The sequence below is a fragment of the Scyliorhinus canicula genome, chromosome 4 (genome assembly GCF_902713615.1).
Source record: "Scyliorhinus canicula chromosome 4, sScyCan1.1, whole genome shotgun sequence".
Taxonomy (NCBI): Eukaryota; Metazoa; Chordata; class Chondrichthyes; order Carcharhiniformes; family Scyliorhinidae; genus Scyliorhinus; species Scyliorhinus canicula.
The window spans coordinates 90,089,132-90,115,432 of record NC_052149.1 but is presented as its reverse complement, the minus strand read 5'-3'; the positions used below and the strand labels follow the sequence as shown (position 1 = coordinate 90,115,432).

The 26,301-nt window shown below is 46.1% G+C and overlaps 1 protein-coding gene across 1 annotated transcript in view; it reads left to right on the top strand.

Annotated features, from left to right (window-relative positions):
* Positions 1-467: 467 nt before the first annotated feature.
* Positions 468-26,301, top strand: part of rtca (RNA 3'-terminal phosphate cyclase) — a 41,883-nt gene continuing 16,049 nt past the window's right edge. Inside the window, exons 1-5 of the mRNA XM_038794761.1 lie at positions 468-614; positions 2,825-2,925; positions 14,248-14,391; positions 19,856-19,979; positions 22,488-22,546. Coding sequence (XP_038650689.1) covers positions 477-614; positions 2,825-2,925; positions 14,248-14,391; positions 19,856-19,979; positions 22,488-22,546 — 566 coding nt within the window. The 5' untranslated portion in view covers positions 468-476. The remainder of the gene's footprint in view (positions 615-2,824; positions 2,926-14,247; positions 14,392-19,855; positions 19,980-22,487; positions 22,547-26,301) is intronic.

The following is a 26,301-nucleotide window of genomic DNA, read 5'->3' as shown; positions in this document are numbered from 1 at the left end:
GTTTAGCGGGTGATTGATCCGGGGGGCGGGGTTAGCGGGTGATTGATCCGGGGGGCGGGGTTTAGCGGGTGATTGATCCGGGGGGCAGGGTTTAGCGGGTGATTGATCCGGGGGGCGGGGTTAGCGGGTGATTGATCCGGGGTGCGGGTTTAGCGGGTGATTGATCCGGGGGGCGGGGTTAGCGGGTGATTGATCCGGGGGGCGGGGTTAGCGGGTGATTGATCCGGGGGGCGGGGTTAGCGGGTGATTGATCCGGGGTGCGGGTTTAACGGGTGATTGATCCGGGGGGCGGGGTTAGCGGGTGATTGATCGGGGGGCGGGGTTAGCGGGTGATTGATGGGAGGGGCGGGGTTTAGGGGGTGATTGATCCGGGGGGCGGGGTTAGCGGGTGATTGATCCGGGGGGCGGGGTTTAGGGGGTGATTGATCCGGGGGGCGGGGTTAGCGGATGATTGATCCGGGGGGCGGGGTTAGCGGATGATTGATGTGAGGATCCGGTTCGGGTTGCTGTTCGGAGCTGCCCTGAAGTTGCGGCTTTTTAGGCGAAGGCGGTTATTTCGGTTCACGGCAATGGCGGAGCAGATTGTTGAAATTGATGGTGGGATAATGGAGGGGGTGAGTGCGGCTGGTGATTGCAGTTGGGTCTGTTTCCGCCGAGCTCCCGGCTTTTGGGGCCTTGTGAGGAGCAGGACAGAGTAATTGATGTTTGAATGGTGGTTCTAGCCGAGAGGCATTACTGCAGAGTGAAATTCTGAAACGTTTCTTCATTGTGGGTATGGCATTAACAATTGATCGTAATGAACCCTCACACATATCGTATTATAAAATAAAATCCGTCTGGTGGAAATTGCGGGAAAAGTAATGTACCCAGTGTTGGCCATGATGTGCATCCATTTCAATCTGGTCAGGGATGTGCTGCAGGCTTTGACTCTTGCAGGGCAAGTTGTCCAGGCAATTGTCCTTGGGTTAAGGAAAAGCCCTGTCAATCTGTCCCAACAGACCCCAGGCAAACTCTGGCCTCTGTGCAATTTTATATATATTTAATTTTCTCGACTGCACAATTTGAATTTCGGAGGCCTGAAGGGTTTTGGTGTTGCACGATTGGCGGATAAGTCCTAAATCAGGATAGATAGTTGATATGCCATCAATAAACACACGACCAGTGATGAATGTAACTGAGGCTTTAATACACTAAACTGTAAGCTGCCTGGCCTATGATCCTGAACTGGATCTGAGGTGGAGACCAGCCACCTTTATACCGGGCCCAAGGGGGGTGGAGCCATTGGGTAGTGGTTTACCCATTCACTATAATAGTGGCCATCTGTCACAATACACGTAATATATAGTACAGTGGTTTTACCACAATAGTAGTTGCAACTTGAGATATATGAATATTTATAACGCTTTTGTGGCCCATAGCATGCACTTAATTAAGCCAAAATGCTTAGGCCTTCCTATCATACTGGAGCTTTAATAAAACCATGAAGTGACGACTATGGATAATGTGTTATTTATCTTACAAATGTTCACCCACTAGATGAGATGTGGTTTGGGAAGAAAATAAATTGTGATTTTAAAACATACACTGATTTGTTATGTAGTTATTTTGACCAAGATATTATTGATGCCATCAGTGAGAGGTATTGCTGGGAGAGCAATTTAAGGGGATACTGCCAAGATGCCTCCTGATGCAGTCATTAACCCAGTACGCGTTAAAAGACCTGTGCAGGCCTAGCAACTGTACATTATCAACCTGTGGAAATTCAGGTAGTAAGTACATTTCCACCCAATGACCTACTGGGTGGAAGTTAATGGTCTCCAATACATCACATATTGAGGTATCAACCACAATTCAGTTGGTAACATCTTTGCCTCTTAGAGGTTGTGGATTCAAGCATCCTCGCTTTACCCTACATTTCTTCATGAATCCACCTTAGGCCCCATCATCATCTTTGTATACATGTTACCCCTTAGACATGTCATCCACAGACATGTACACGATGGCACCTAGTTCTACCTATTCACCTCTAAGCCTCTGCTGCCTATGTGTTTTCAGGTTGCTTGTCTGACATCCAATCTTGGATGAACTGCAGTTACCACCAGTTCACCACTGAGTTGAGCAAAGCAACTGTCTTTGGCAAATACCGTGCCACCACCATGAATAGTTTTCATACCTCTACAGTCACTGCCTCGAGCTGCATGAGACTATCAGCAACCTCAACATCCCATTCAAAACCAAGACAACCACCCAATTCCAAAATCTACATTACAGAACCCACCTACTTCCACCTCCATGAACATCATCTGCTTCTGCACCAATCCCTACCTTGGTTCATCTGCAGCTGAAACCCTCAGCATCATTTTGTCATTTTCACTCTTTTATTCTGATGCTGTTCTTTCCAATCTCCCATTCCTCTCACTCCATATAAAACAACATTTGATATCCCACACCAAGTACAGCTCGCCACAATGTCCACACTGACCCCTGTTGATTCCTGATCCCAAAATACCTCCAAATTTAAAATTCTTATCCTCATATTTAAATCTTTTCCTGGCTTTCACTTTCCTTACCGCTGTAATCTCCTCCATCCTCTCTTTATTTGACTCCCCACAACATTGGTGGATATGTCTTTGGGTGCCTGAGCTTCACGGTCTAAACTCCATGCTTTTAAGACTCACCTCAACCCATCTAATATCACAAGCTTTGGCTGGCTGATTACACCTCTCTGAAGTGCTTTAAGCAGCATTATAAATGCTGTATGATAAATGTTGCTGTGTTTGTGTACAAATGTTAAGATTCTGAAAGTGCATTTTTCTTTTCCCAGGGAGGGCAGATTTTGCGTGTGTGCACAGCATTAAGTTGCCTACTCGGAGCCAAGATAAAAATCTACAATATAAGAGCGGGGAGAAGCACACCTGGACTTCGGTAATTGTACTATAAGTCTGTTATCAACTTAACTGATGCTTTCCTTCCCACCAACCCCCAATTTGTATGACCTAATCGTACATTTTGCTTTATACCAGTCCCTGATTCATGTAACTTAATACTGCATTCTGTAGTACCCTTTTCTCTTGCAGCTAATGGGGAACTCCAGTAACTATGAATATCTGGGCTTAGGCTGCATTGTGAGTAGATAGCGGGCCAGTAGGGGAACAGTAGAATGTGCAGTTAATTGAAATTGCTGTCTGAGAATCTTTTTATACTTTTTCTTTTCAAATTTTTATATGGTTCCCTTTCATATTATGACTACTTGCAGTAAAGTATTCCACATTCTAATAAATTGTGTTGTGCTGAGGAGAGTGCAGGAGTCATTATTTTTCCATTTAATTCTTTGCATCATCTTAAATTCAGCACAGATATGGGATGTACAGATATTTCCTTAAATGAAAAACTGAAAGACTGAAGCCCCACTCTGAAGCCCCAAACCTAGGGGCTGGTTTAGCTCACTGGGCTAAATCACTGGCTTTTAAAGCAGACCACGCAAGCCAGCAGCACGGTTTGATTCCTGTACCAGCCTCCCCGGACAGGCGCCGGAATGTGGCGACTAGGGGCTTTTAATAGTAACTTCATTGAAGCCTACTCGTGACAATAAGCGATTTTCATTTCATTTCATTTCACTCCAAATTCTATTGCCGAGCTACCGACTCAAACCTTCTCACTGGTAACAGTTTGAGATTAAACAAGTCTGTTTACAATCTTGGTGTCATCTTTAGCCATGAGATGAGCTCTGACCTCATTATCATGCCATAATTTTTGTTTTGTAAAACGTTTTATTGAGGTGTTTCTCCATATACATCAAACACAACCATAAAAAAGCAAGCATACAAGAATACTAATAATCAAAACAAATAAATATCTAACATCCCACCGGCTCCACCCCCCATTCCTGGCGGGCAACTCAAATTCCTACACCAACCCCTCCAAGCTCGAGAAGCTGCCCCTAATGAATGGATCCCAACCTCTCAATCCCCCCCCCCCGCCTCCCTCCGTTGCCACCCCCAAAACCCCCAGAGCAAACTGATGATTCCCGCAGATCGGGGCCCAAATTGAGGCCCCCTCCAGCCTCAGGTGCTGCCACCACTGTCCCCACACCCTCCAGGCTGCCACCACTACCAGGCTTGTGGAGTACCTGGCCGGTGAAAACGGTGGAGGTGCTGTCAATTATGCCCCCAAACTCGAGTCCTTACAAGAGGCTGCCTCCATCTGCTCCCATACCAACCCCTCCCCCACTTCCTGACCATGTTTATATTCGCCGCCCAATAATAATTCAGCAAGTTTGGAAGAGCCCATTGCTGCCTCAAGGTGCTGAGGTCCCAGGTTCGATCCCGGCTCTGGGTCACTGTCCATGTGGAGTTTGCACATTCTCCCCGTGTTTGCGTGGGTTTCGCCCTCACAACCCAAAGATGTGCAGAGTAGGTGGATTGGCCACGCTAAATTGCCCCTTAATTGGAAAAAATGAATTGGGTACTCTAAATTTTTTAAAGAGTATATATATTTTTTAAGTTTGGAAGAGCCCCCCCTCCGGTCCCGCCAGTGATAGCGGGGGCACATGCCACCTCCTAAATTCCCGCTTCATTGTCCCACCAATCGAGCCAGATTCAGGTTGTGCAGCTGCTCCCACCCCCGCGCCACCTGAATGCCCAAATACCGAAAGCCTGCCCCCACTACTCTAAACGGCGACTCCCCCAACCTCCTCTCCTGACTCCTCGCTTGGATGGGGAAAACCTCACTCTTCCCCATATTCAATCTATGCCCTGAGAACCGATCAAATTCTTCCAATATGCCCATAATCCCCCAATAACCTCCAAAGGTTTGATATATAGAGCAGTAAATTGTCCGTGTACAACGAGACCCTATGCTCCAACCCCTCCCACCCCCTGCCAATCCCTTGACGCTCTCAGTGCCATTGCCAATGGCTCTATCGCCAAGGAAAAGAACAATGGGGAGAGTGGACATCCTTGCCTCATTCGCCAGTGCAACCTGAAATAATCCAAGCTCACCCGGTTCTTTCGCACACTTGTTGTCGCCGCATAGTACAACAGCCAGACTCGATCCGCAAACCCCTGCCCAAACCCAAACTGCCCCAATGCCTCCCACAAATAGTCCCACTCCACCTGGTCGAAGGCCTTCTCTGCATCCATGGCGACCACCACCTCCACACTTTGTCCCTCAGGGGACGTCATTATAATGCTTTACAACCGCCCGATGTTAGCCGACAGGTGCCTCCCCTTAACAAACCCCGTCTTGTGCTCCCCTATCACCCTCAGCAAACAATCCTGAATCCGTGAGGTCAAGATCTTGGCCAGCAACATAGCTTCCACATTTAATAATGAAATTGGCCTGTCGGACCCACACTGCCCCGGATCCTTATCTCTCTTTAAAATTAAGGAGATCGAGGCCTGCGATAGCATTGGGGGGTGCAGCCCCTGCTCCCTTGCCTCATTGAACGCCCTTACCAGCAGGGGCACCAAGTTCCCCGAAAACATTTTATAAAATTCCACCGGGAACTCATCCGGGCCCGGAGCCTTCCCCGCCTGCATCGCCCCTTACCCTCCACCACTCCACCAGCCCCTGTCAGCAGTCTTCCCCCCCCCCCCCCCACTCCCTACACAGAACAACAATCCCAGCCCCCATCAACACACTAACCACCTGTTCAGCCCCCACTGCGCTTCCATGAACTAGCCCACCCAGCTAGCCTCGCAGGCCCCGCCCATAGCTCGCAGCACGCTAGCACAGTGATTAGTACAGTTGCTTCACAGCTCCAGGGTCCCAGGTTCGATTCCTGGCTTGGGTTACTGTCTGCACATTCTCCCTATGTCTGTGGGTTTCCTCCGGGTGCTCCAGTTTCCTCCCACTGTTCCAAGATGTGCAGGTGAGGTGGATTGGCCATGATAAAATTGCCCTTAGAGTCCAAAAAGGTTGGGTGGAGTTACAGGGTTACAGGGATAGGTTGGAGGCGTGGGCTTAAGTGGGATGCTCTTTCCAAGGGCTGGTGCAGACTCGATGGGCCGAATGGCCCCTTCTGCACTGTAAATTCTATGACACTATGATCCTACCCCCCACTGCTTCTACTCTAACCCGTTCAAACACTACCTTGGTGCAAACAACAATATCAACAAATAAAGACAGAGAAACCCTCTACAACTGCCCCCACAGAAGAAAAATACCTCCCAGAGGAAAATACAGAGCCCAATGCACTCATCCATGACCTTCCCATATCCCCTTAAAACAGCCCCAAGTGCAGCCAACAAACGAAGAATGCAGGTTCCCCCCAAACCCCCCATCCCCCAGATATGTTACCGCCATGACGAGAAAAAGATCCACAACCCCCCAGGGGAAAAACAAAACAAAAGAGGGAAGGAATCCCTCCTGGGGGAGGGGAAACCCGAACCACAACCTCCCCGGCCAAGGGGACAGGGAGAACCAACCTCCCCAAACACCACCTCCAAAGTCCAATGTAATCCTTCTCCTGCCAGTCCATTGTCACTCACAAGCTCCATTGCTCCCTCAGGTGTCTCAAAATGATACTCCTGACCATTGTAGGTCACCCAGAGGCGGGCCGGGTCCAGCATCATGAACTTCACCCCCTTTTTAAAGGCCTTCACCCTGTTAAAGCCCGCTCTCCTCTTGGCCAGCTCCACACCCAGGTCCTCGTATACTTGAAGTACTGCCCTCCCAGGTACATCGCCTCGCCTGCCTGGCCCACCTCAAGATCCCAGTGCAATCGCACCACCATCGCACTCGGCGGCCCGTTACCCTACGGGTTCCTCATCAGCGCCCTGTGCGCCCGGTCCACCTCCAGGGGCCATTCAAAGACCCCCTCTTCCAGCAACTTCCCCAACATCTTGGCTACCTACGAGCCAGCGTCCGCTCCCTCAATAACCTCTCGCAACCCCACAATCCTCAGGTTCTGTCTCTGAGAGTAGTTCTCCAGATCTTCCACCTTCTCCTGAAGCCGCTTCTGGGTAACTTGCATCACCCCCATCTCAGCCGCCAACGAAGTAAGCTGTTCCCCCACCGTCTGCTCCACCTTCTGGATGTCCTGGCTTTGAGTCTCCAGCCTCAGCTCTACACGGTTGATCCCTGCTTTAAGCGGGTCCACCAACTTCGGCAGGCCCTTCAGAGACTCCTTTCTCTCCTGGGTGAACTTCTCGTTCAAGAAGTCCACCAGCTGTTCCCTCGACCATTGAGATGGTAGGGCTGATCTCTTGCCCTCCGCCATCTTCCCCTGTTCACAGGCCAAGTTTCTCGCTCCGACAACTCCTTTCGCCTAAAACGACTTCTGGTCCATGAATCCATCCACCGGTGGAATAAGCTCTTCCTGCACCGTTTTCCATCAACCTGTTAATCGGGGAAAAGGCCCAAAAACACCGCCATAAGTGGGAGCAGTCAAATGTGCAATCACTCACACCTGGTCGTCACTGGAAGTCGTTATTGTGCTGTCACTAAGACTGCCTATTTCCACCTCTGTAACGCCTGCCTTCACCTCTGTTTCAGCAAATCTGCTGTTGCAACCTTCATTCATGTCATTGCAACTTCTAGACTTGACTATCCCAGTGCAGTCCTGGCTGTTCCCCCATATGTCACTCTCCACAAACTTGAGGTCACCAAAACACAGCAGTCCATCTCTTAACTTGCACTTAAGTCCCATTCATCTATCACTCCTATGCTCCTTGACCTACATTGGCTTCAGTCAAGCAACATCTTAATTTGAAAATTTGTATTCTTGTGTTGAAATCCCTCCATAGCCTTGCCTCTCTCTACCTCTGTGAGGTTCTTCAGCCCATAACCGTCTGAAATATCTATGTTCCTCTTGTTCCAGCCTTTTCCGCATCCCTATTTCAATTACTCCACCATTGGTGACATGCCTTCAGTTGCAGAGGCCATTTGTTTGGAATACCCTACTTACATCTCACCTCTCTACCTGCTTTCTTCTTTAACACACTCCTTAAAGCCTACTTGTTGGCTAGAATTTGGTCATCTGTACTAGCATTGCCTTGAATGGCTCAGTGTCATTTTGTTTGATAATGCTCCTGTGAAGCACCTACAAATGCTTTATTATGTGAAAGGCACAGTACAAATATGTTGATCCTGATTTAAGTCCTCCTTGTTACCACACGTCTGCTGGTGCACAGAATGACTTAAATGTCACAGCGTGTTATTTCAAAACCAATAATGGTTTACAAAACTGCTGTTTATTTCTGTCTTAACCTTCTTTATTCCAGTCCAAAACCTTTTATTCAAGCCTTCTTCCTATAAGCTCTTGTTCCTAGTATTCAGTGAATCTTTGCTGTACCTTTCCATACCTATAATATTCTTTGTATAAGGGATGCCTAGAAATGTACACCAGTTTTGAACTGTGTAATAAATGCCAATACAAATTAACTGCATTTATAATTGCCTCTAAAGTATTTTTATATAGGGCGGCACGATGGCACAGTGGTTAGCATGACTGTTTCATGGTGCCGAGGAGCCGGGTACAAACCCACTCCTGGCCACTGTCTGTGTGGAGTTTGCACATTCTCCACGGGTCTGCGTGGGTCTCACCCCCACAACCCAAAGATGTACAGGGTAGGTGGATTGGCCACACAAAATTGCCCCTTAATTGAAATTTTTTATGAAGTATTTTAAGTATTTTGTATATATTCCAAATCCCATTTAAAAAAAAAAAAGTATTTTTATTGAAATTTTAACACTGAATATCAAATTTAACACATAGATAAATAAAACAAAAAAAACCCAAAACAAGAACAATAACCCCATCAACAACATCTATATCACAGGTCGCATCGAGTACCATTGTCATGTTTCCTTCTTTACAATGGTGTACATAGTTACAAAGAGAACATTTTATTTACATTTATCGTGAAGTTTGCTGGTTACGAACAGGTCCTCGAAAAGGTTGGTGAACCTTCTCCACGTGCTGTGAAATTTCTCCTCTGACCCCCTTATCGAGAATTTTTTTTTTCTAACTTCAGGAATTCAACCAGATCTGAAAGCCATTCTGAGGCTCTGGGTGGTGCTGCTGATTTCCATCGCAGCAGAAATCTCCACCTGCCCCTCAGAGAGGCAATGGCCAGGACATCTGCACAGTTCCCTGTGAAGAGCAGCTGTAAATACTGAAGGTCGTTCCCTTTCAGGAGTTGGAACTTCTCCAAAAGTTCTCCCAGGGTCGCTAATCTGCCGTCCACGTACAGGTCCTTCACCCTCAAGGTACCTCTGTCCTCCTTCCATGTCCTAAGTGTCACATCTACCCTAGCCGGAGTGAACTTATGGCTATTGCAGACGGGGACCTCTATAGACATACCACCGAGTTTGAAGTATTGCCTGAACTGGGGCGAAGTTCTCCCCTACCCGGCGGGGCGGGGGGTCCCGGCCTAGTGGAGTGGCGCCAACCACTCTGGCGTCGGGCCTTGCCAAAGGTGCGGAGAATTCCGCACCTTTAGGGGCTAAGCCCGCGCCGGAGTGGCTCCCGCTCCGCCGACTGGCGCCAACGGCCTTTGGCGCCACGCCGATCGCCGTCGGGGCTGGCCGAAAGGCCTTCGCCGGTCGGCGTGAGTCAGCGCATGCGGCGGAGCGGCCGCTGATGTCACCACCGGCGCATGCGCGGTGGAGGGGGTCTCTTCCATGGTGGAGGCCGTGGCGGCGGTGGAAGAAAAAGAGTGCCCCCACGGCACTGGCCCACCCGCCGATCGGTGGGCCCCGATCGCGGGCCAGGCCACCGTGGGGGTCCGATCGCCCCGCGCCCCCCCCCAGGACCCCGGGGGCCCCAGTCGCGCCGCCAATCCCACCGGCACAGAGGTGGGAGAGGCCTGACAGCGGCGGGACTTCGGCCCATCGCGGGCTGGAGAATCGCCGATTGGCGGGGCACGATTCCCGCTCCCGCCGATTCCCGGGTGGCGGAGAATTCCGGCCACGGCGGGGGCGGGATTTACGCTGGCCCCGGGCGATTCCCCGACCCTGCGGGGGTCGGACAATTCCGCCCCAGGTTTCAGGTCTTTAATGTGGTTACTACCACCGGCTCCAAGAGTATGTGTGTTGGGGGGGGGGGGGGGGGGGGGGGGGGGCTGGGATTGAGGCGGTGGCCAATGCTTGGAGAGACGTGCAGGAGAACCCTTCCAATTGGACCCAGTCCGCCTCCTGCTTCTTCAGCCACCCTACTCGCCTGCTCTGGGTTTGCCACCCAGTGGTAGAATAGGAGATTTGGCAAGGCCAGGCCTCCCATATGTCACCCCTTCTGCAAGACGGCATTTTGTACCCTAGCGCTTCTTCCCCTTTGGGGATAACCGGGAAGATTTTGCTATTCTCCAGGTTGAGGTTGTAACTTGAGAAGATGCCAAACTCTCTAAGGAGTTCCGTTAACTTTCCCATGCTGGCCAGTGGGTCTGATATGTAAAGGAGCAGGTCATCTGTATAGAGTGAAACTCTGTGCTCCCAACTCCCTCTCTGAATGCCGGTCCGCTGCTCAGCCATAATAAAGGACAATTGCCAGTGCGAACAGGAGCGAGGATAATAGGCATTCCCTGCCTCATTCCTCTGCGCAGCCGAAAGTACTCAGAGCTGGTGGTGTTCGTCTGCTGCTCGTCGTGGGAGCACTGCACAGAAGTTACACCCATGTGGTGAACCCTGCTCCAAACCCAAACCACTCGAGCATCTCCATGAGGTACCTCCATTCTACCCGATTGAAGGCCTTCTCAGCGTCCAGGGTGATGATCACTTCTGTTGTCTTTGAGACATTATTACATTCTACAGGCCTCTAATGTTCGCTGTTAGTTGTCTGCCCTTGACAAGTCTGGTCTGATCTTCCATGATCACTTCTGGCAGGCAACTTTCCAGCTTCCTCGCCAGTGCTTTCACCAGGAGTTTAGCTTCAGTGTTTAAAAGAGAGATGGGTCTGTATGACTTGCACTCTGTTGGGTCGTCAGTGAAATTGAGGCCTGTGCCAGCATGAGCGGAAGGCTCCCCCTCGACAGTGAATCGCAGGTGTGGGGTCAGCAATGATTTTTTTTGTAAAAGTCTACCGGAACCCATCTGGTCCTGGAGCGTTCCCTGACTGCATGAAATTGATACATTCCATGATCTCATTGAGCTGGCCTCGTCTCCATGTTCGTAAAAGGACCCCCATGCTTGGCAGAGCTGGTGGATTGCTTTCCCTGTGGAGAGCTGATCAAATTCCATCTGCAGCTTTTTTCTCTCAGCCAGCAGTTCCATGGTTGGGGATCGTGGAATACCGTTGATCCACCTCCAGTATTGAATTGATCAGCCCTTGCTTGGTTATCCTTTCCTTCTTATTCCTAAGGGCCCTATAAGCTGATTTCCCCCCCCCACCCCGATCACCGCCTTCATTGCTTCCAAATGCCCAGGGTCCCGCTGACCATAACGCCACCCTAGGTCCGTCACTGTATTCGTCGCTGAGAATGCAGCTGTCCTGTTAACTAGTTTGCCCTGTCTACTTCTCTCCCCTCCAACCCTTGCACCCCCACATGTGGTCACCCCTGTCCCTCTTGAGTCCCTAAAGCCCGCGCTATGATCATTGCCTTCTACTACTTTTTCCCCAGTTCATTTTTACGCACAAACTTGTTGGCCTCCTCCGGGACATCGAAGTAGTACTCCTTGCCCTGATAGGTGACCCACATCTTGGTGGAGTAGAGCATGCCAAACCTCACCTTTTATAGAGCGCCGATTTGGTGTTGTTAAATTCTGCCCTGCGTTTGGTCAGGTCTGCTCCAATGTCCTGGTACAAGAGGATGGAATGTCCTTCCCACTTGCATGCTTTCACACTTTCTGCCCACCTCAGGATCAGTTCCTTATCCTGGTATCTGTGGAGCCTCACAATCGGGGCTAAGTTTCCCCAGCCTTGGGCTGTTGCCGGAGCGACCTGTGGGTGCAGTCTACCTCTAAGTGGTTGGCAAAGCCCTCCATGCCGACTAGCTTCCCAAGCATTGCTGCTACATACTCCATGGAGTTCCTTCCCTCCGTGCCCTCTGGTCGGCCCACGATCCGCAGGTTTTGTCAACGTGATTTTTTTTTCTGGTCGTCGACTTTTTCCCCTTTGCCCTTTCTGATTTGTCTTCTTGCCTTCTTGCTTAGTTTGACATGCCCCCTAACATGGTATCATCACAAATGTCAGTGACCAGCCTCATCACCGTGGCTTTGAGTGCCGGAATCAGATCACCCTGATCCGTGACAGCTTTCTCGAGGTCTCGCGTTGTTACCTATTGGGCCTCAAGCCTCCGCTCCATTTTGCCCGTAGCCTCCTTCATGCTGGCCATCACGGCCTGCACTGCGCCCCCATGGCTGCCATGAGGCCCTCCTTCATTGTCTCCCTGTGTTTCTGGAACTCGGAAGTGATGAAACTCATCATTCTTTCCATCAGTGTCTGGGTCTCCGCTGGAAATTCCGCGGGGACCGGCGTCACTGGTTCCGTGCTGCCACATGGGCTTCCCTGCTCCGATGCAAAGGTTTCTCTCTCTTCATTTTTTGCTGCTTTTCCGGCAGTGTTGCTGGTTCCTCGGCATGTTGGTTGGCATGCGATTGATGGGGGGTTGGTTTGGGGGATTCGCTGACCTTTTGGTGCCTGTTTGTTGTGGTTAAAGTGCCTTAATCAAAGTTCTTAGACAAGAGCCACCTTTTGTGTGACTGCTCAGTTCATGGCTGCCACCAGATGTCATCCAGAATCCCATTTGCTGCTTTTTTTCTCAGCCTCTTTTACCTCGACGTTTACCTTTACAGATCAAATATATTTGTATCCCATTGGTTCTTGGTTCTTCTGTTTTGTTGAGAATGTTTCTACTTTATTCTTTTCACTGTTCTTTTTACAATAATGTATTATCTGCGTTGAGTTTAACCTGTACCTAATTGCCCCATCTGATCTGTCTTCTTGCATTCTCACTTAGTTTGACATGCCCCTAACATGGTAACATCGCAAATGTCAGTGTAATTTCTCCTGTCCTTGTGGCCAAAATCTCAGCATACCTCTTGGAGGTACGTTCCTAACCATAATCTGTCAATCTGAAATAGCATTCATGTCCTAGAGCCAGCTTGCTATTAATACTATGTACATTATGCTAGTAAGAATCCATAGCGTGATTTTGAATTATGGCAGTGACTTTAGTAAATATTGTACAATACAGTATGCATAATGTAGATTCTCCTGTGCTGTTGGGAAAGAGGTCAAATGCCATGAGAATGTATGGAATCCCTTGTTTTTTATTGCAATTTCAGTGACATCCAGCGGTGACCATGAAATATTCACAGTATGTCTACTTGCGATGTGAAAATGCCCAGTAATACAATTATAGACTATGCCTTTCCAAACTTGGCTTGAGACTGGCGGGAGCATTTGAAGTCTGTCACTTTTCAATCCAGATAGAAACTCATTAAACAATAAATGTTGATTCTATTCTTTCTGCACTGCCCTTCACTAAGATTAGTTTCATCATTGGCCAATTCCTTTCTTGTTTCTCCTCACAATTTGTGCCACAGATTTGCAACATTGGATGATTAGACCTGAACCTGAGTGGTGTGTACTTAAATTCTCTTATTTTAAAAAGTGTCAAAGTAGGGACTAATGGTATCCATACCAAGGGTAAACCGACATATCTAGAAAATTGTCCTTGAATTTCAGGATTTTAAAAAATAGCCTTAAAAAAACATTTTAGTAATCAAGAGCCAAGGTAAATAATTTAGAAAGGTCACATCCAGTTGAGAAATTTTGTTCACCAGTGTCCTGATAGTTTCTGTAAATGTGCCTGTTTCATGTTGTTAACAGCTGATTGTTTATGAAACAAAATCTGTACAGAGACTGGATGATTCTCTGCTGTGGCTTAAATTAGTCTATTCTGATGAGGTAAATGTTTCATCTGCTTGCTGATTCAACTATCCTACGTGACTGGAGCTTGGATTATTTGAAAGCAGTTAACTATGGTTTGGTCCCACAACAAATACCTGTTCTTATTTTGGCTGTAATGTGCAGCATCACTTGTGGCGATGGATGGCTGTAGTTGGAAGTGTATTAAATTGAATTTAAGAAAGTGATATTTTTCTGTGACTGTGTCTGTGGCAAATAGTTGACACAGAATGGAGAAAAGCTTATTCTTTATCTAACATGGGAACCATGATCCAAGAGAGCTCGGTGTAGGTTCGGGTGCTAAAACCTACCTCATCTTGATGAGCCACAAATGTTCATGTGCAGAAACCTCAAACTTGCTATGCATAAATACTAAAAGAAATTGTTCCAATCTTCAGGCCACAGCATCTGTCAGGGCTCGAGATGATTTGTGATCTATGTGATGGTTACCTTGAAGAAGCAAAAGTTGGTTCTACAGAAATCTCCTTCTCTCCAGGTAAAATCAAAGGAGGAAACCATATTGCAGATACAAAAACAGCTGGGTAAGTATAAGTATTGATGCTTGGTTAACTTTCATCTTTCATTAAAGACACAAAATGCAGGCACCTAACTGTAGCAGGACTTGGGTAACCAATTCATTTTCCTTATGCTTATTAATATAAGCATTATTTAGTGCCTTTTATATGTGATTTAGAACTTCACACAAGACCCTCCGCATAATGCCAAACATTGATATGATCAAAAAATAAACTTTTAAAAGATACTCTAATTACATGAATTTGCTGAAATATATAATTTGAATAATATGAATAACGTAGCATAGTAACAGTGTTGCAGTTAAGGGACTGGCTTCCTGAGCTTCTGCTGCAGTTAAATGTAAATAGAGTAACAACCTACTTGAGCAACTGAAAGTAATTGAAAAGGCTGTGTCATAGCACCACAGAATCTGAGGATTTTAATAAGAGGAGCTATACAGATTTAATGGCTGATGGCAGTTTTCAAATATCTTCCCATGGCAATTCTTGATATGTGAATTGAGATGCAGCCTGCCCACTCTCAGTCTTACTTTGGAGGGCATCATAGCTGTGCTTGACTTTTAACCTCACCCATATTGGCTACACCTTCAGTTTCCAACAGGAGATATTGGGTGATCTTTATTATGGAATGTTATACTTTACAGATAATTGGCCTCGTGGTGCTGGGGGGGGGGGGGGGGGGGGGGGGGGGAGAATACTTTGTGCTTTGTAAACTGTGACATCCTTATGTCAGAGGGCACTTTTTTTCTCTTAATTCGGCCTCTGTTTCTGAGATTTGGCCCACTAATATCCATAGATAGCTTTAAACTCATCTCCTACCAATTATGCCATGACCTTGGGTTATAAGAATTCTCCAAGCTGCTTCAGAGATGCAGGGGAAAAATAGGCATCAAACCAAAAGGGATGTTGGGTTGCGTGATCAAAAGCTTAGTCAAAATGGTGGATTCCAAGGAAGATGTTTATAGGTGGAGAAGCGGAAAGATTTAGAGGGGATTCTGAAGCATTGAGCCAATTGGGTCCAGTTGACATGATGGAGTGGCTATGCACAAAAGGTCATAGTTAAAGGAACATAGATTAAAGGGCAGGTTAGAGGGCTGGAGGAGCCTATAGAGATGTGGGTGAGGCCATGACAATTTTAAAATAAACTTTGAGATATAGTGCCCACCCCTTACACTTTCCAAGCTTATCCATGCCTTTGTTAGAATACTAATTTCTGGAGGTAACATGCTCTTGGCTTGCCTCCCACTTTCTACCCTTCATAAACTTGAAATGATCTGAAACTTTGCTGCCTGTGTCGTAACTGACACACTAAGCATGCTAGCTATTTAAAGTAATTCAAAGAGTGGTTAAATATGTTAAGGATTTGACTACAGAGCTGAGTGCCTCAGTACTACAGTTTGTTTCCGAGTTTAATTGTTGACACTTTTAAGAAAGGCAGAGCACCATTGATCAGCAATCTATTCTTTTGGTGGTCAGTGTGGTGAACAGTGATAGGAACCACATTAAATGTTGATGTGGTCAGCTTGTTCCAGTGTAACAGCCAACATTTTGGGAGCTGTGGCTTTTAAACTTTGGTTGTGCAAAGCACCAGCAAATAAATGTCTCCTAAGATGTGGACAGTTTCTTAGTGGATGTTTTGATACTTTGCACTTTTACTACGATATACTTATAATAGGAAAATTGTTGGAGTGGCACGGTGATGCAGTGGTTGGCACTGCTGACTCACAGCGCCGAGGATCCGGGTTTGACCCCAGCCCTGGGTCACTCTCAGTGTGGAGTTTGCACATTCTGCCTGCGTCTCCGTGGGTCTCAACCCCACAACCCAAAGATGTGCAAGGTAGGTGGATTGGCCTGCTAAATTGCCTCTTAATTGGATTTGTTTGTAAATGGGAAAGTTGTGTTAACACCAACACATCTGAGATGAACAGTGGGGATTGTATTGAGGGATTAAGAGTCTATGTAATTCAGTAAAGACATTAAAAATGGATGAGTATGACCTGGAGTGATAGGATACAGGCAGCAGAGTTTCATGGAGGATGGAAGAAAGCCTGAACTGCATTGATATAGCATCAAAGGCATAATAAGGTTTTCAGCAGCAGATGGGCTGAAGTAGAGAGGTAGAATAATACCTCCTCCATAGCACTCCGTTGCTGCATGCAAGGCCAAGGAGGGGCAATTAGTCCATCTGGAAATAAATGGGATTAGAATAGACTGTCAACTGCAATGCATATTGATGAGAGGAGAGCACGTAAGCACCCAGTCATGGAGATACCAGGTGAGCTTTTTACAAAAGAACTACTATTTACTTGCGAGAAGCAGTTCATGATTTTTGATATATGTAATGCAAAATGTTATAAAAAGTCTTGATACTTATGTAAAGCATGGAATGTACTGACTTTTTGACTTTTTAAGTTCCAAGTCTTAGTCATAGAGTTATAGCCATAAGAGTTTTAAGTGCAGCACGGTGGCCTAGTGGGTAGCACAGCTGCATCACGGCGCTGAACTCCCTGGTTCGATTCTGGCTCACTGTCCATGTGGAGTTTGCACATTCTCCACGTGTCTGCGTGGGTTCAACCCCCACAACCCAAAAATGTGCAGAGTAGGTGGATTGGCCATGCTAAATTGCCCCCTCATTGGAAAAAATAATTGGGTAATCTAAATTAATTTTTAAAAAAAGAAGAGTTTTAGAGCACAGAAAGAGGCTCTTCGGCCCATCATGTTGTGCTGGCCATCAAACACCTTTCTGTTCTAATCCCATTTTCCAACACTTGGCCCATTGCCTTGTATGCTCTGGCATTCAAGCGCTCATCTAAATGTTTCTTATATGTCGTGTGAGTTCCTGCCACTACCACCCTTTCAGGCATTGAGTTCCAGATTCCCACCACCCCTCTGGGTGAAAAGATTTTTCCTATAAACTTCCTGTATCTAAAACTTCCTTTATATAAATCTATGTCCCCTGGTTATTCACTCCTCGACTAAGGAGAAACGTTTTTTCCTATCTTTATCCCTCAGAATTTTGTACATCTCAATCAGGTGCCCCCTCAGCCTTCACTGCTTTAAGGAAAACAAACCCAGCCTTTCTATCCTCTCTTCATAACTGAAATGCTCCAGCCCAGGAAAAAAACTTCTGCAGCCTTTTTTGTGCAGTCACATCTTTCCTATAGTGTGGCGACCAGAACAGTACACCGTATTCTAGGTGTGGCCGAACAAGCGTTTTATACAGCTCCATCATAACCTCCCTGCTCTTGTATTCTATGCCTTGGCTAATAAAGGCAAGTATACCATATGCCTTAACTACCTTATCTACCTGTCCTGCTGTCTTCAGGGATCTTTGGATATGCACCCCAAGGTCCCTCTGGTCCGCTGTACTTCCGACTGTCGTTGCATTATCTTGCCTTGTCAGTCCTCCCAAAATGCATCACCTCACACTTTTCAGGGTTAAATTCCATTTACCACTGTTTGCCCATTTGACCAGCCTATCTATCATCATCCTGTAATCTCAGACTTTCCTCCTCGCTATTTACCACATCACCAATTTTCGTGTCATCTGCGAATATACTGATTATACCATCCACAATAACATCGAGATCATTAATGTACACTGCAAATGGCAAGAGACCCTGCACCCTGCGGTTCACCGCTGGACGCAGGCTTCGAGCCACAAAATCAACCTTCCACCCTTTGCCTCCTGCCACTAAGCCAATTTGGATCTAATTTGCCCAATTGCCCTGAATCCCATGAGTTCTTATCTTCTTGATCAGTCTCCAATGCGGGAACTTGTCAAACGGCTTACTGAAGTTAATGTGGACTACATCACATGCCCTCCTCTACACACCTGTCACCTCCACGAAGAATTCAATCAAATTTATTAGACATGCTCTCCCCCTTTGATAAAGCCATACTGACTATCCTTTTTTTAAAATTTAGAGTACCAATTCATTTATTCCAATTAAGGGGCAATTTAGTGTGGCCAATCCACCTACCCTGCATATCTTTGGGTTGTGGGGGCAAAATCCATGCAAACACGGGGAGAATGTGCAAACTCCACACGGACAGTGACCCAGAGCCAGGATTGAACCTGTGACCTCAGTGCCATGAGGCAGCAGTGCTAACTACTGCGCCACGGTGCTGCCCTCCATACTTACTATCCTTGATTAATCCTTGTCTCTCTAAGTGCAGGTTAATTCTGTCCCTCAGAGTTTTGTCCGATAATTTCCCTACCACTGATGTTAGCCTCACTGGCCTATAATTATCAGTTTTTTCCCTACATTCCTTCTTGAGTAATGGTGCCACATTAGCTGCGCTCCAGTCCTCTGGTGCCTCTCCCGTGGCCAGAGATTTTGAAAATTAGAGTCTGAGCTCCTGCAATCTCCACCCTTGCCTCACACAGCAGCCTAGGATACATCTTATCTGGGTCTAGTGATTTAAACCCTACTAAAACCGGCAACAGCTCCCTCTCACTGCTAACCCGTTCAATTATATCACAGTCCCCCTCCCTGCTTCTATACCTACATCGTTCTTCTCCATACTGAACATAGGTGCAAAATATTAATTTAATACCTCACCATGTCTTTTGGTCCACATAGAGGTTGCCATTTTGGTCCCTAATGAGCCTTACTCTTTCCCTGGTTACCCTCTTGCCCTTAATATACTTATAAAACTCTGTGGAATTTTCCTTTATTTTGTGTGCCAGTGTTTTTTCATGCTGTCTTAATTTATTTTTTAAGCCCCCCTGCACTTTTTTTAAATAAATGTTTTTTTATTGGGTTTTTGAACAAGGTATAATTGCCGTTATGTACACAGAATAAGAAACATATATATACACATATTTAGAAGAGAAGGGCACACCCCAACAAAAAATACAATAAAATATGAAATAGAATAACTGGTAGGGTATTGTGCACCAGCTCGACAGCGGCAGCTCTGTACACCTGGCAAACCCCCCTGCACTTTTAATACTCTTTAAGGTATCCACTGTTTTGAGCTCCTTGGATCTGACTTAAGAAATCATATCCTAATATTATATTACCATATATAATTAATGAAAATGTTCCATTTGAAAATGTCAAAATATAATTACACCATTGAAACAGCTGGGGGGGGGGGGGGGTTCATGCTAAATTGCAATGGAAACTAACCTGTTTAAAATGCAATTGGAAATATTTTGCTATTTAGAATATTGCGTTGAAGCTCTCATTGATTTGATGAAAGTTCCTTAATTTCTCAAAGTGGGTGTATGGGAGTGTTTTATATGCAGGAATATAAAACTTCATATTCCTGAAAAGGTTATTGTCAGGTGTACCTTTTCATCACACAAAAACTAACTTGTCCACCTATAGGGCTCCCAAGAAACTTGTGTCAATTGTCTAAATGTGCTGCTTGCTTATTTTTTCAGAATGATATTTGACAGTGATTGCACTTTGATATACTACCAACCTATAGATAGTCGGTTGTGTATTTTGTTTTCTAGGAGCGTCTGTCTATTGATGCAAGTCTCTATACCATGTGTACTCTTCGCTGCTTCTCCATCGGAACTAATTTTACGAGGAGGGACTAATGCTGAGATGGCCCCACAAATTGACTACACCTTAGAAGTAAGGGCTAATATGGTTTATGAGAAAAATACTGCAGCTGCAGATATGTAGAAGAATGCATTTACACATATCATCTCCCGCGACAATATTTTGACTTGATTATGAATAAATGTAGTTATGCTCCATTTTAATCCTTTTGCATGTGTGTATATCCATTGCGGAGATAGACATATCCTAGTGCTCTGCAATTTTCATGGAGTTGGGACAGTTTTTAAAGGACTCATGGTTCACGGCACCTCAGACCTGCCAAGAACCATAATCTGGATGAGGAAACCTTTTGAAAGGTAAATTTCAAAGGTTTTACCCATGTGTTCCCCCCCCCCCCCATGCCAGGATATGCCCTCCACCCACCCCCCCATGGTCCCTCATACCCTGCATTCCAAGCTATGGTACTTCCATGCCCATTTACCCACTATACACTCTGTATAGAACCAGTGAACCCTATGGTGTGTTTAAAAAAAGCTTTAGAAACAGTCATTCGTTCATTAAGATGGCTTTTAGTACAGCTGAATAAAAGTATCAATCAACCTTTATCAATAACAGAAACTGCAAGCAGTTGAAACCTCTTTATCTTGTATATATAAACATTGTACACTGGACATAATAGATCATAGAGCCAGAGTTATCAATCAAGCAATGTTTTCCTGGGGCTGGTTTAGCACAGTGGGATAAACAGCTGGCTTGTAATGCAGAATAAGACAGCAGCGCAGGTTCAATTCCCGTACCGGCCTCCTCAAACAGGTGCTGGAATGTGGCGACTAGGGGCTTTTCACAGTAACTTTATTGAAGCCTATTTGTGACAATAAGCGATTATTATTATTAACTTTCAATAATACATTGGATATCTGTGCTATTGGCAATGAATGCAGAATGATGGCTCCTCATCCTTGAAACAGGAATCGGGGGTTAAAATGAGTGGCTAATAAAGACTGAAAATGGCAGCACAGTAGTTAGCACTGTTGCTTCACAGCTCCAGGGTCCCAGGTTCGATTCCCGGCTTGGGTCGCTGTCTGAGCGGAGTCTGCACGGGTTTCCCCCGGTACTCCAGTTTCCTCCCCCAGTCCAAAGATATGCAGGATAGGTGGATTGGCCAGGCTAAATTGCCCTTCGTGTCCAAAAAAAGGTTAGGTTGGGTTATGGGGATTGGGTGGAGGTATGGGCTTAAGTCAGGTGCTCTTTCAAAGGACCGGTGCTGATTTGATGGGCTGAATGGCCTCCTCTGCACTGTAAATTCTATGAAAACGTTTGAATCTTGGCTGTCAGTTTCTGATGCTGAAAACACTTAAGGGCTGAATTCTTCTGCCCCGCCCAATGTAAGATCGCCATGGGCGGGAAGCGGACCATGCAAAGGTCCATTGACCTCAGGCGGGAATTTCCGGACGCCTGGCGGACGAGGCCGGAGAATCGTGCTCTAAGATCATGTGGCAATCTCCTTTGTTTAGTCAGGTTAATGGTAGCTGTAGTAAAATATATTTTGGGTCTTAATGTTGAACTAACCAAACTTGTGGGCAGCATGGTAGCACAGTGGTTAGCACTGTTGTTTCATAGCTCCAGGATCCCAGGTTTGATTCCCGGCTTGGGTCACTGTCTGTGTGGAGTCTGCACGTTCTCCCTGTGTATGCGTGGGTTTCCTCCGGGTGCTCCGGTTTCCTCCCACAAGTCTGGAAAGACATGGGGCGCGATTCTCCGCTGCCCACGACGGGTCGGAGAATAGCGGGAGGGCGTCCCCGACATTTTTCATGCCCTCCCGCTATTCTCTCCCCCCCCCCCCCCCCACGGTGGCCCCACGACATGAATCACTGCTCGCCGTTTTTTGCGGCAAACAACGATTCTCCCCAGGCCTATGGGCCGAGTTCCCAGGCCTTTACGGCCGTTTTTACGGCAGCAAACACACCTGCTTGCTGCCGTCGGAAAAACGGCCGCAACATGCCCGTTCTGGCCATCCAGGGCCCCGATTGGCACGGCAGTACCATGGCCGTGCCAAGGGGGGCATGGGCCCGCGATCGGTGCCCACCGATCGCGGGTTACGGACGCACTCTTTCTCCAACCGCCGCCCCGCAGGATCAGTCCGCGGGGCGGCCGAGGGAGATGACGGCCCCGCGCATGCGCGGGTTGGAGATGTCCAATCCGCGCATGTGCGGCTGACGTCATCGTGCGCGTCAGCCGGCGTGACGCTTGGCGTGCGGACTTAGCGACGGTCGCTAAGCCCGCGATGCCGTGCTTCACGGGGCCCCGCTCCTAGCCCCGCCCGGGGGGGGAGAATCGGGTCCCGGGAGGGGGCGCGGAGGCTGCCGTGAAACACGGCCAGTTTTACGGCAGCCTTTACGACTCGCTGCATTTGCGGAGAATCGCGTCCATGATGTTAGGTAATTTGGACACTCTGAATTCTCCCTCAGTGTACCCAAACAGGCGCTGGAATGTGGCGACTAGGGGCTTTTCATAGTAACTGCAGTATTAATGTAAGCCTACATGTGACAATAAAGTTTTATTATTATTTCTGCTTTTCAGGTATTTAAACCAGTTATTGAAAAGTTTGGATTTCAGTTCAGTTGTGATTTAAAAATGAGGTGAGTATAAAGTAATTGACTTTGCTAATGATCTGTGTGGGTGACTTGTTCTTGAGTGAGCAATTTGAAAGAAAATCTTCATTGAAAGGAAAGTGCTGCGTTCCTACCAACCAATGTTGATTTTTATGTTACCCAATTCCTGTCATGACTGAACGTAGAAATGATTCTTACATTTTGAAATTGTAATTATCTGTGAAATTCCTTGCTTGAAAAAAGCATTGTGCAAGTGATAGTTCCTTGTGAAAAATAGCTCAGTGATTTTCTTCTCCTTAACATAAAGGGTTGGTCTGGAATTTGGCAATTAGTTGATTCTTGCTTAGTATGGTGTGGGAGGTGGAGAAACCAGACTGGCGAAATGAAGGGTGGATCTCTGAAGCACATTATTGAAATGGAGCAGACGATTCTCAGTACCTGTCAATTTTTATATGAGAGTACAAAAATGCTCAATTATCCACATTCAATTTCTTTACCTAGATTGGGAAGAAATAACATTCTAAAACAGCACTTGTAAAGTGCCTCATTCCAGCTTCAGCACTTTGAGCAAGCATGACCTAATATTTTTCCAGTTATTAAGAAAATATATTTATACTATGAATCCCCAAATGATAAAAACTGAATCTTTTTGGGAGATATGGACCAGGTTTTCGCCTTTCCAACCTTCTAAATGAGCATGGAAGAAGTACCCCAGAAAAGTTGGCTCAAGTGTGTAGCTGTGTTCTCTGATTCTGTGATATGGTGGTGTTTTAGCTTCTGTTAGTTAGTACTTGTAAACCACGGTAGAAAGCCAGACAAATATATTAAATTATTATTTCTTTAAATTTAGAGTGCCCAATTATTTATTTTCCAATTAAGGGGCAATTTAACATGGCTAATCCACCTAACCTGCACATCTTTGAGTTGTGGGGGTGAAACCCACACAGACACAGGGAGCATGTGCAAACTCCACACGGACAGTGACCTGGGTCCTCAGCGCAATACGCAGCAGTGCCACCGTGCTGCCCTCCAAATATGTTAAATTAGACAACTTTCCTATTCAGGATTCTCTGCTTCCTTTCTGGCTAGACAGTTTATTGTGAGTGTATTCCCATCCAACTCTCTCTCCACACACACACCACACACACGCTAGTGATCAACCTTCCTTAATTACCAGGTGTTTCTCCCACTGAGCTATAATCCACCCGCCAGCCTAAAAATTGAGGCTGGGTGGGAAATGACTCTTAAGTGGCCATTAAGTTTCCACGTAAGGACCTCAATTTGGGAAAGGGTGGCCTTCCCATCCAAGGCTCTGTGTGGGTCCGGTTGGAGGAAATTCTGTGCATGCAATTAATGTGGCTCCTCCAGCTTCCACCTCTCAAACTGCTGGGGGGAGGGGGGGGGGGGCTAAAACTTCTGGCCATGGAGTAGCAAGTGAGACAATCTAATAATAATAATCCTTTATTGTCACAAGTAGGCTTACATTAACACTGCAATGAAGTTACTGTGAAAAGCCCCTAGTCGCCACATTCAAGCGCCTGTTCAGGTAATGAGCCAGTACGGGAATTGAACCCGCGCTGCTGGCCTTGTTCTGCATTACAAACTAGCTGTCTAGCCCACTGAGCTAAAGCAGCTCTATAATCTATAGGTCTCCCTGTAACAACAAGGATAATTTTAAGGGAGGAAGGACCTGAATTTATTCAACACCCTTCGTGAGCTCATGACACCCAAAAATGATTTACAGTCAATTAAGTATATTTTGAAGTGGTCTATTGTATTGCAGGAAAGATGGCAAACAATTTGTACACAGCAAAGTTCCACAAAAAGAAATATAATAATGGTCACATAATTTGATTTTGTTTTAAGGTGATGTTGGCGGTGAGATAAATATTAACCAAAATGCCAGGGCGAAGTTCTTTTTTATGCATTCTTGGAATATGTTACAGTAATCTGTGTAGCGATTGCACATTCTCCCTGTGTCTGCATGGTTCATAGAAAATGAGTTTGGGGAATTATTAATGGAAAATAAGAAGATGGCAGATGAATTGAACTGGTGTTTTGCACCAGTCGTCACTATAACAGATAGAAGTAACATCCCAGAAATAGCTGTAAATGAGAAAATGGAAGGAAGGGAGGAACTCAAGAAAATTAGTCACTAGGGAAGTGGTACTGAGCAAATTGTTGGAGGTGCAGGTTGGGTGAATTGGCCACGCTAAATTACTCCTTAATTGGAAAAAAAAATGAATTGTGTACTCTACATTTATATTATAATAAAATAATAATCGCTTATTGTTACAAGTAGGCTTCAATGAAGTTACTGTGAAAAGCCCCTAGTCGTCACATTCCGGAGCCTGTTCGGGGAGGCCGGTATGAGAATTGAACCTGCGCCTCTGGCATTGTTCTGCATTACAAGCCAACTGTTTAGCCCGCTGTGCTAAACCAGCCCCTGTATTAAAAGAATGAGTGACAAATAATGATTAAAATTAAAATTCTCTATGCGAACTTTTGAATCTTTGCTCCCAATTTTTAAGACTGAAGGGACTAGGTAATTGCTAATTACCCTTGAGAAAGTATGATGAGCCATCTTCTTGAACCGCTGCAGTCCATGTGTTGGTAAACCCACAATGTTGTCAGGTAGGGAGTTCTAGGATTTTGACCCAGTGACAATGAAGGAACAGGGATAGAGTTCCAAGTCAGATGTGTAGGGAATCTGGAGTTGATGCAGTTCCCATGCATCTGTTGCTCTTGTTCTTCTCAGTGGTAGACGTTGTAGGTCTGGAAGGTGCTGACCAAGGAGTTTTGGTGAATTTCTGCTGTGCATCTTGTAGAACGTACAAACATACGAATTAGGAGCAAGAGTAGGTCACCTAAACCTGCTCTGTTATTCAATACAATCGTGGCAGATTTGATTTCTCCACACTCCCACCTTCCCCTATAACATTTAACTCCCTTATTTATCAAAAATCGATCTATCCTCAGAGAAAATAATTCTCCTAATTTCTGTCTTAAATTGGCCCCCATTTTTGTAAAAACTGATCCCTGGTTCTAAATTCTCTCACAAGAGGAAACAGCCTTTCCACAGCCAATCACGGGAAGTTTAGAATACAAGAACAATGTATCAACTTCTTCTCAGGTTAAATTCATCTTGACCCAGGCTTTGTCAGCCTGTAGCTCGAACAATTTGCTCAGTAACACTTCCCTGGTGACTGTAATTTTCTCCAGTTCCTCCCTTCCATTTTCTCATTTACAGCTATTTCTGGAATGTTACTGTTATCCGCTATAATAATAATAATCTTTATTGTCACAAGTAGGCTTACATTAACACTGCAATGAAGTTACTGTGAAAATCCCCTGGTCGCTACATTCTGGCGCCTGTTGGGTACACTGAGGGAGAATTCAGAACGTCCAAATTACCTAACAGCACGTCTTTCGGGACTTGTGGGAGGAAACCGGAGCACCTGGAGGAAACCCACACAGACACGGGGAGAATGTGCAGACTCCACACAGACAGTGACCCAAGCTGGGAATCGAACCTGGGACCCTGGCACTGTGAAGCAACAGTGCTAACCACTGTGCTACCGTGCCACCCATAGTGAAGACTGGTGCAAAATACCTGTTCAATTGATCTACCATCTTATTTTCCATTAATAATACCCCAGACTCACCTTATATTAACCAATGCTCATTTTTCTTTTTAACATTTTTACTATCTCTTTTTATATTTCTAGCTAGCTTTCTCTCTTAATTTTCCTTCTTTATTAATATTTATTATTTTTGCAGTT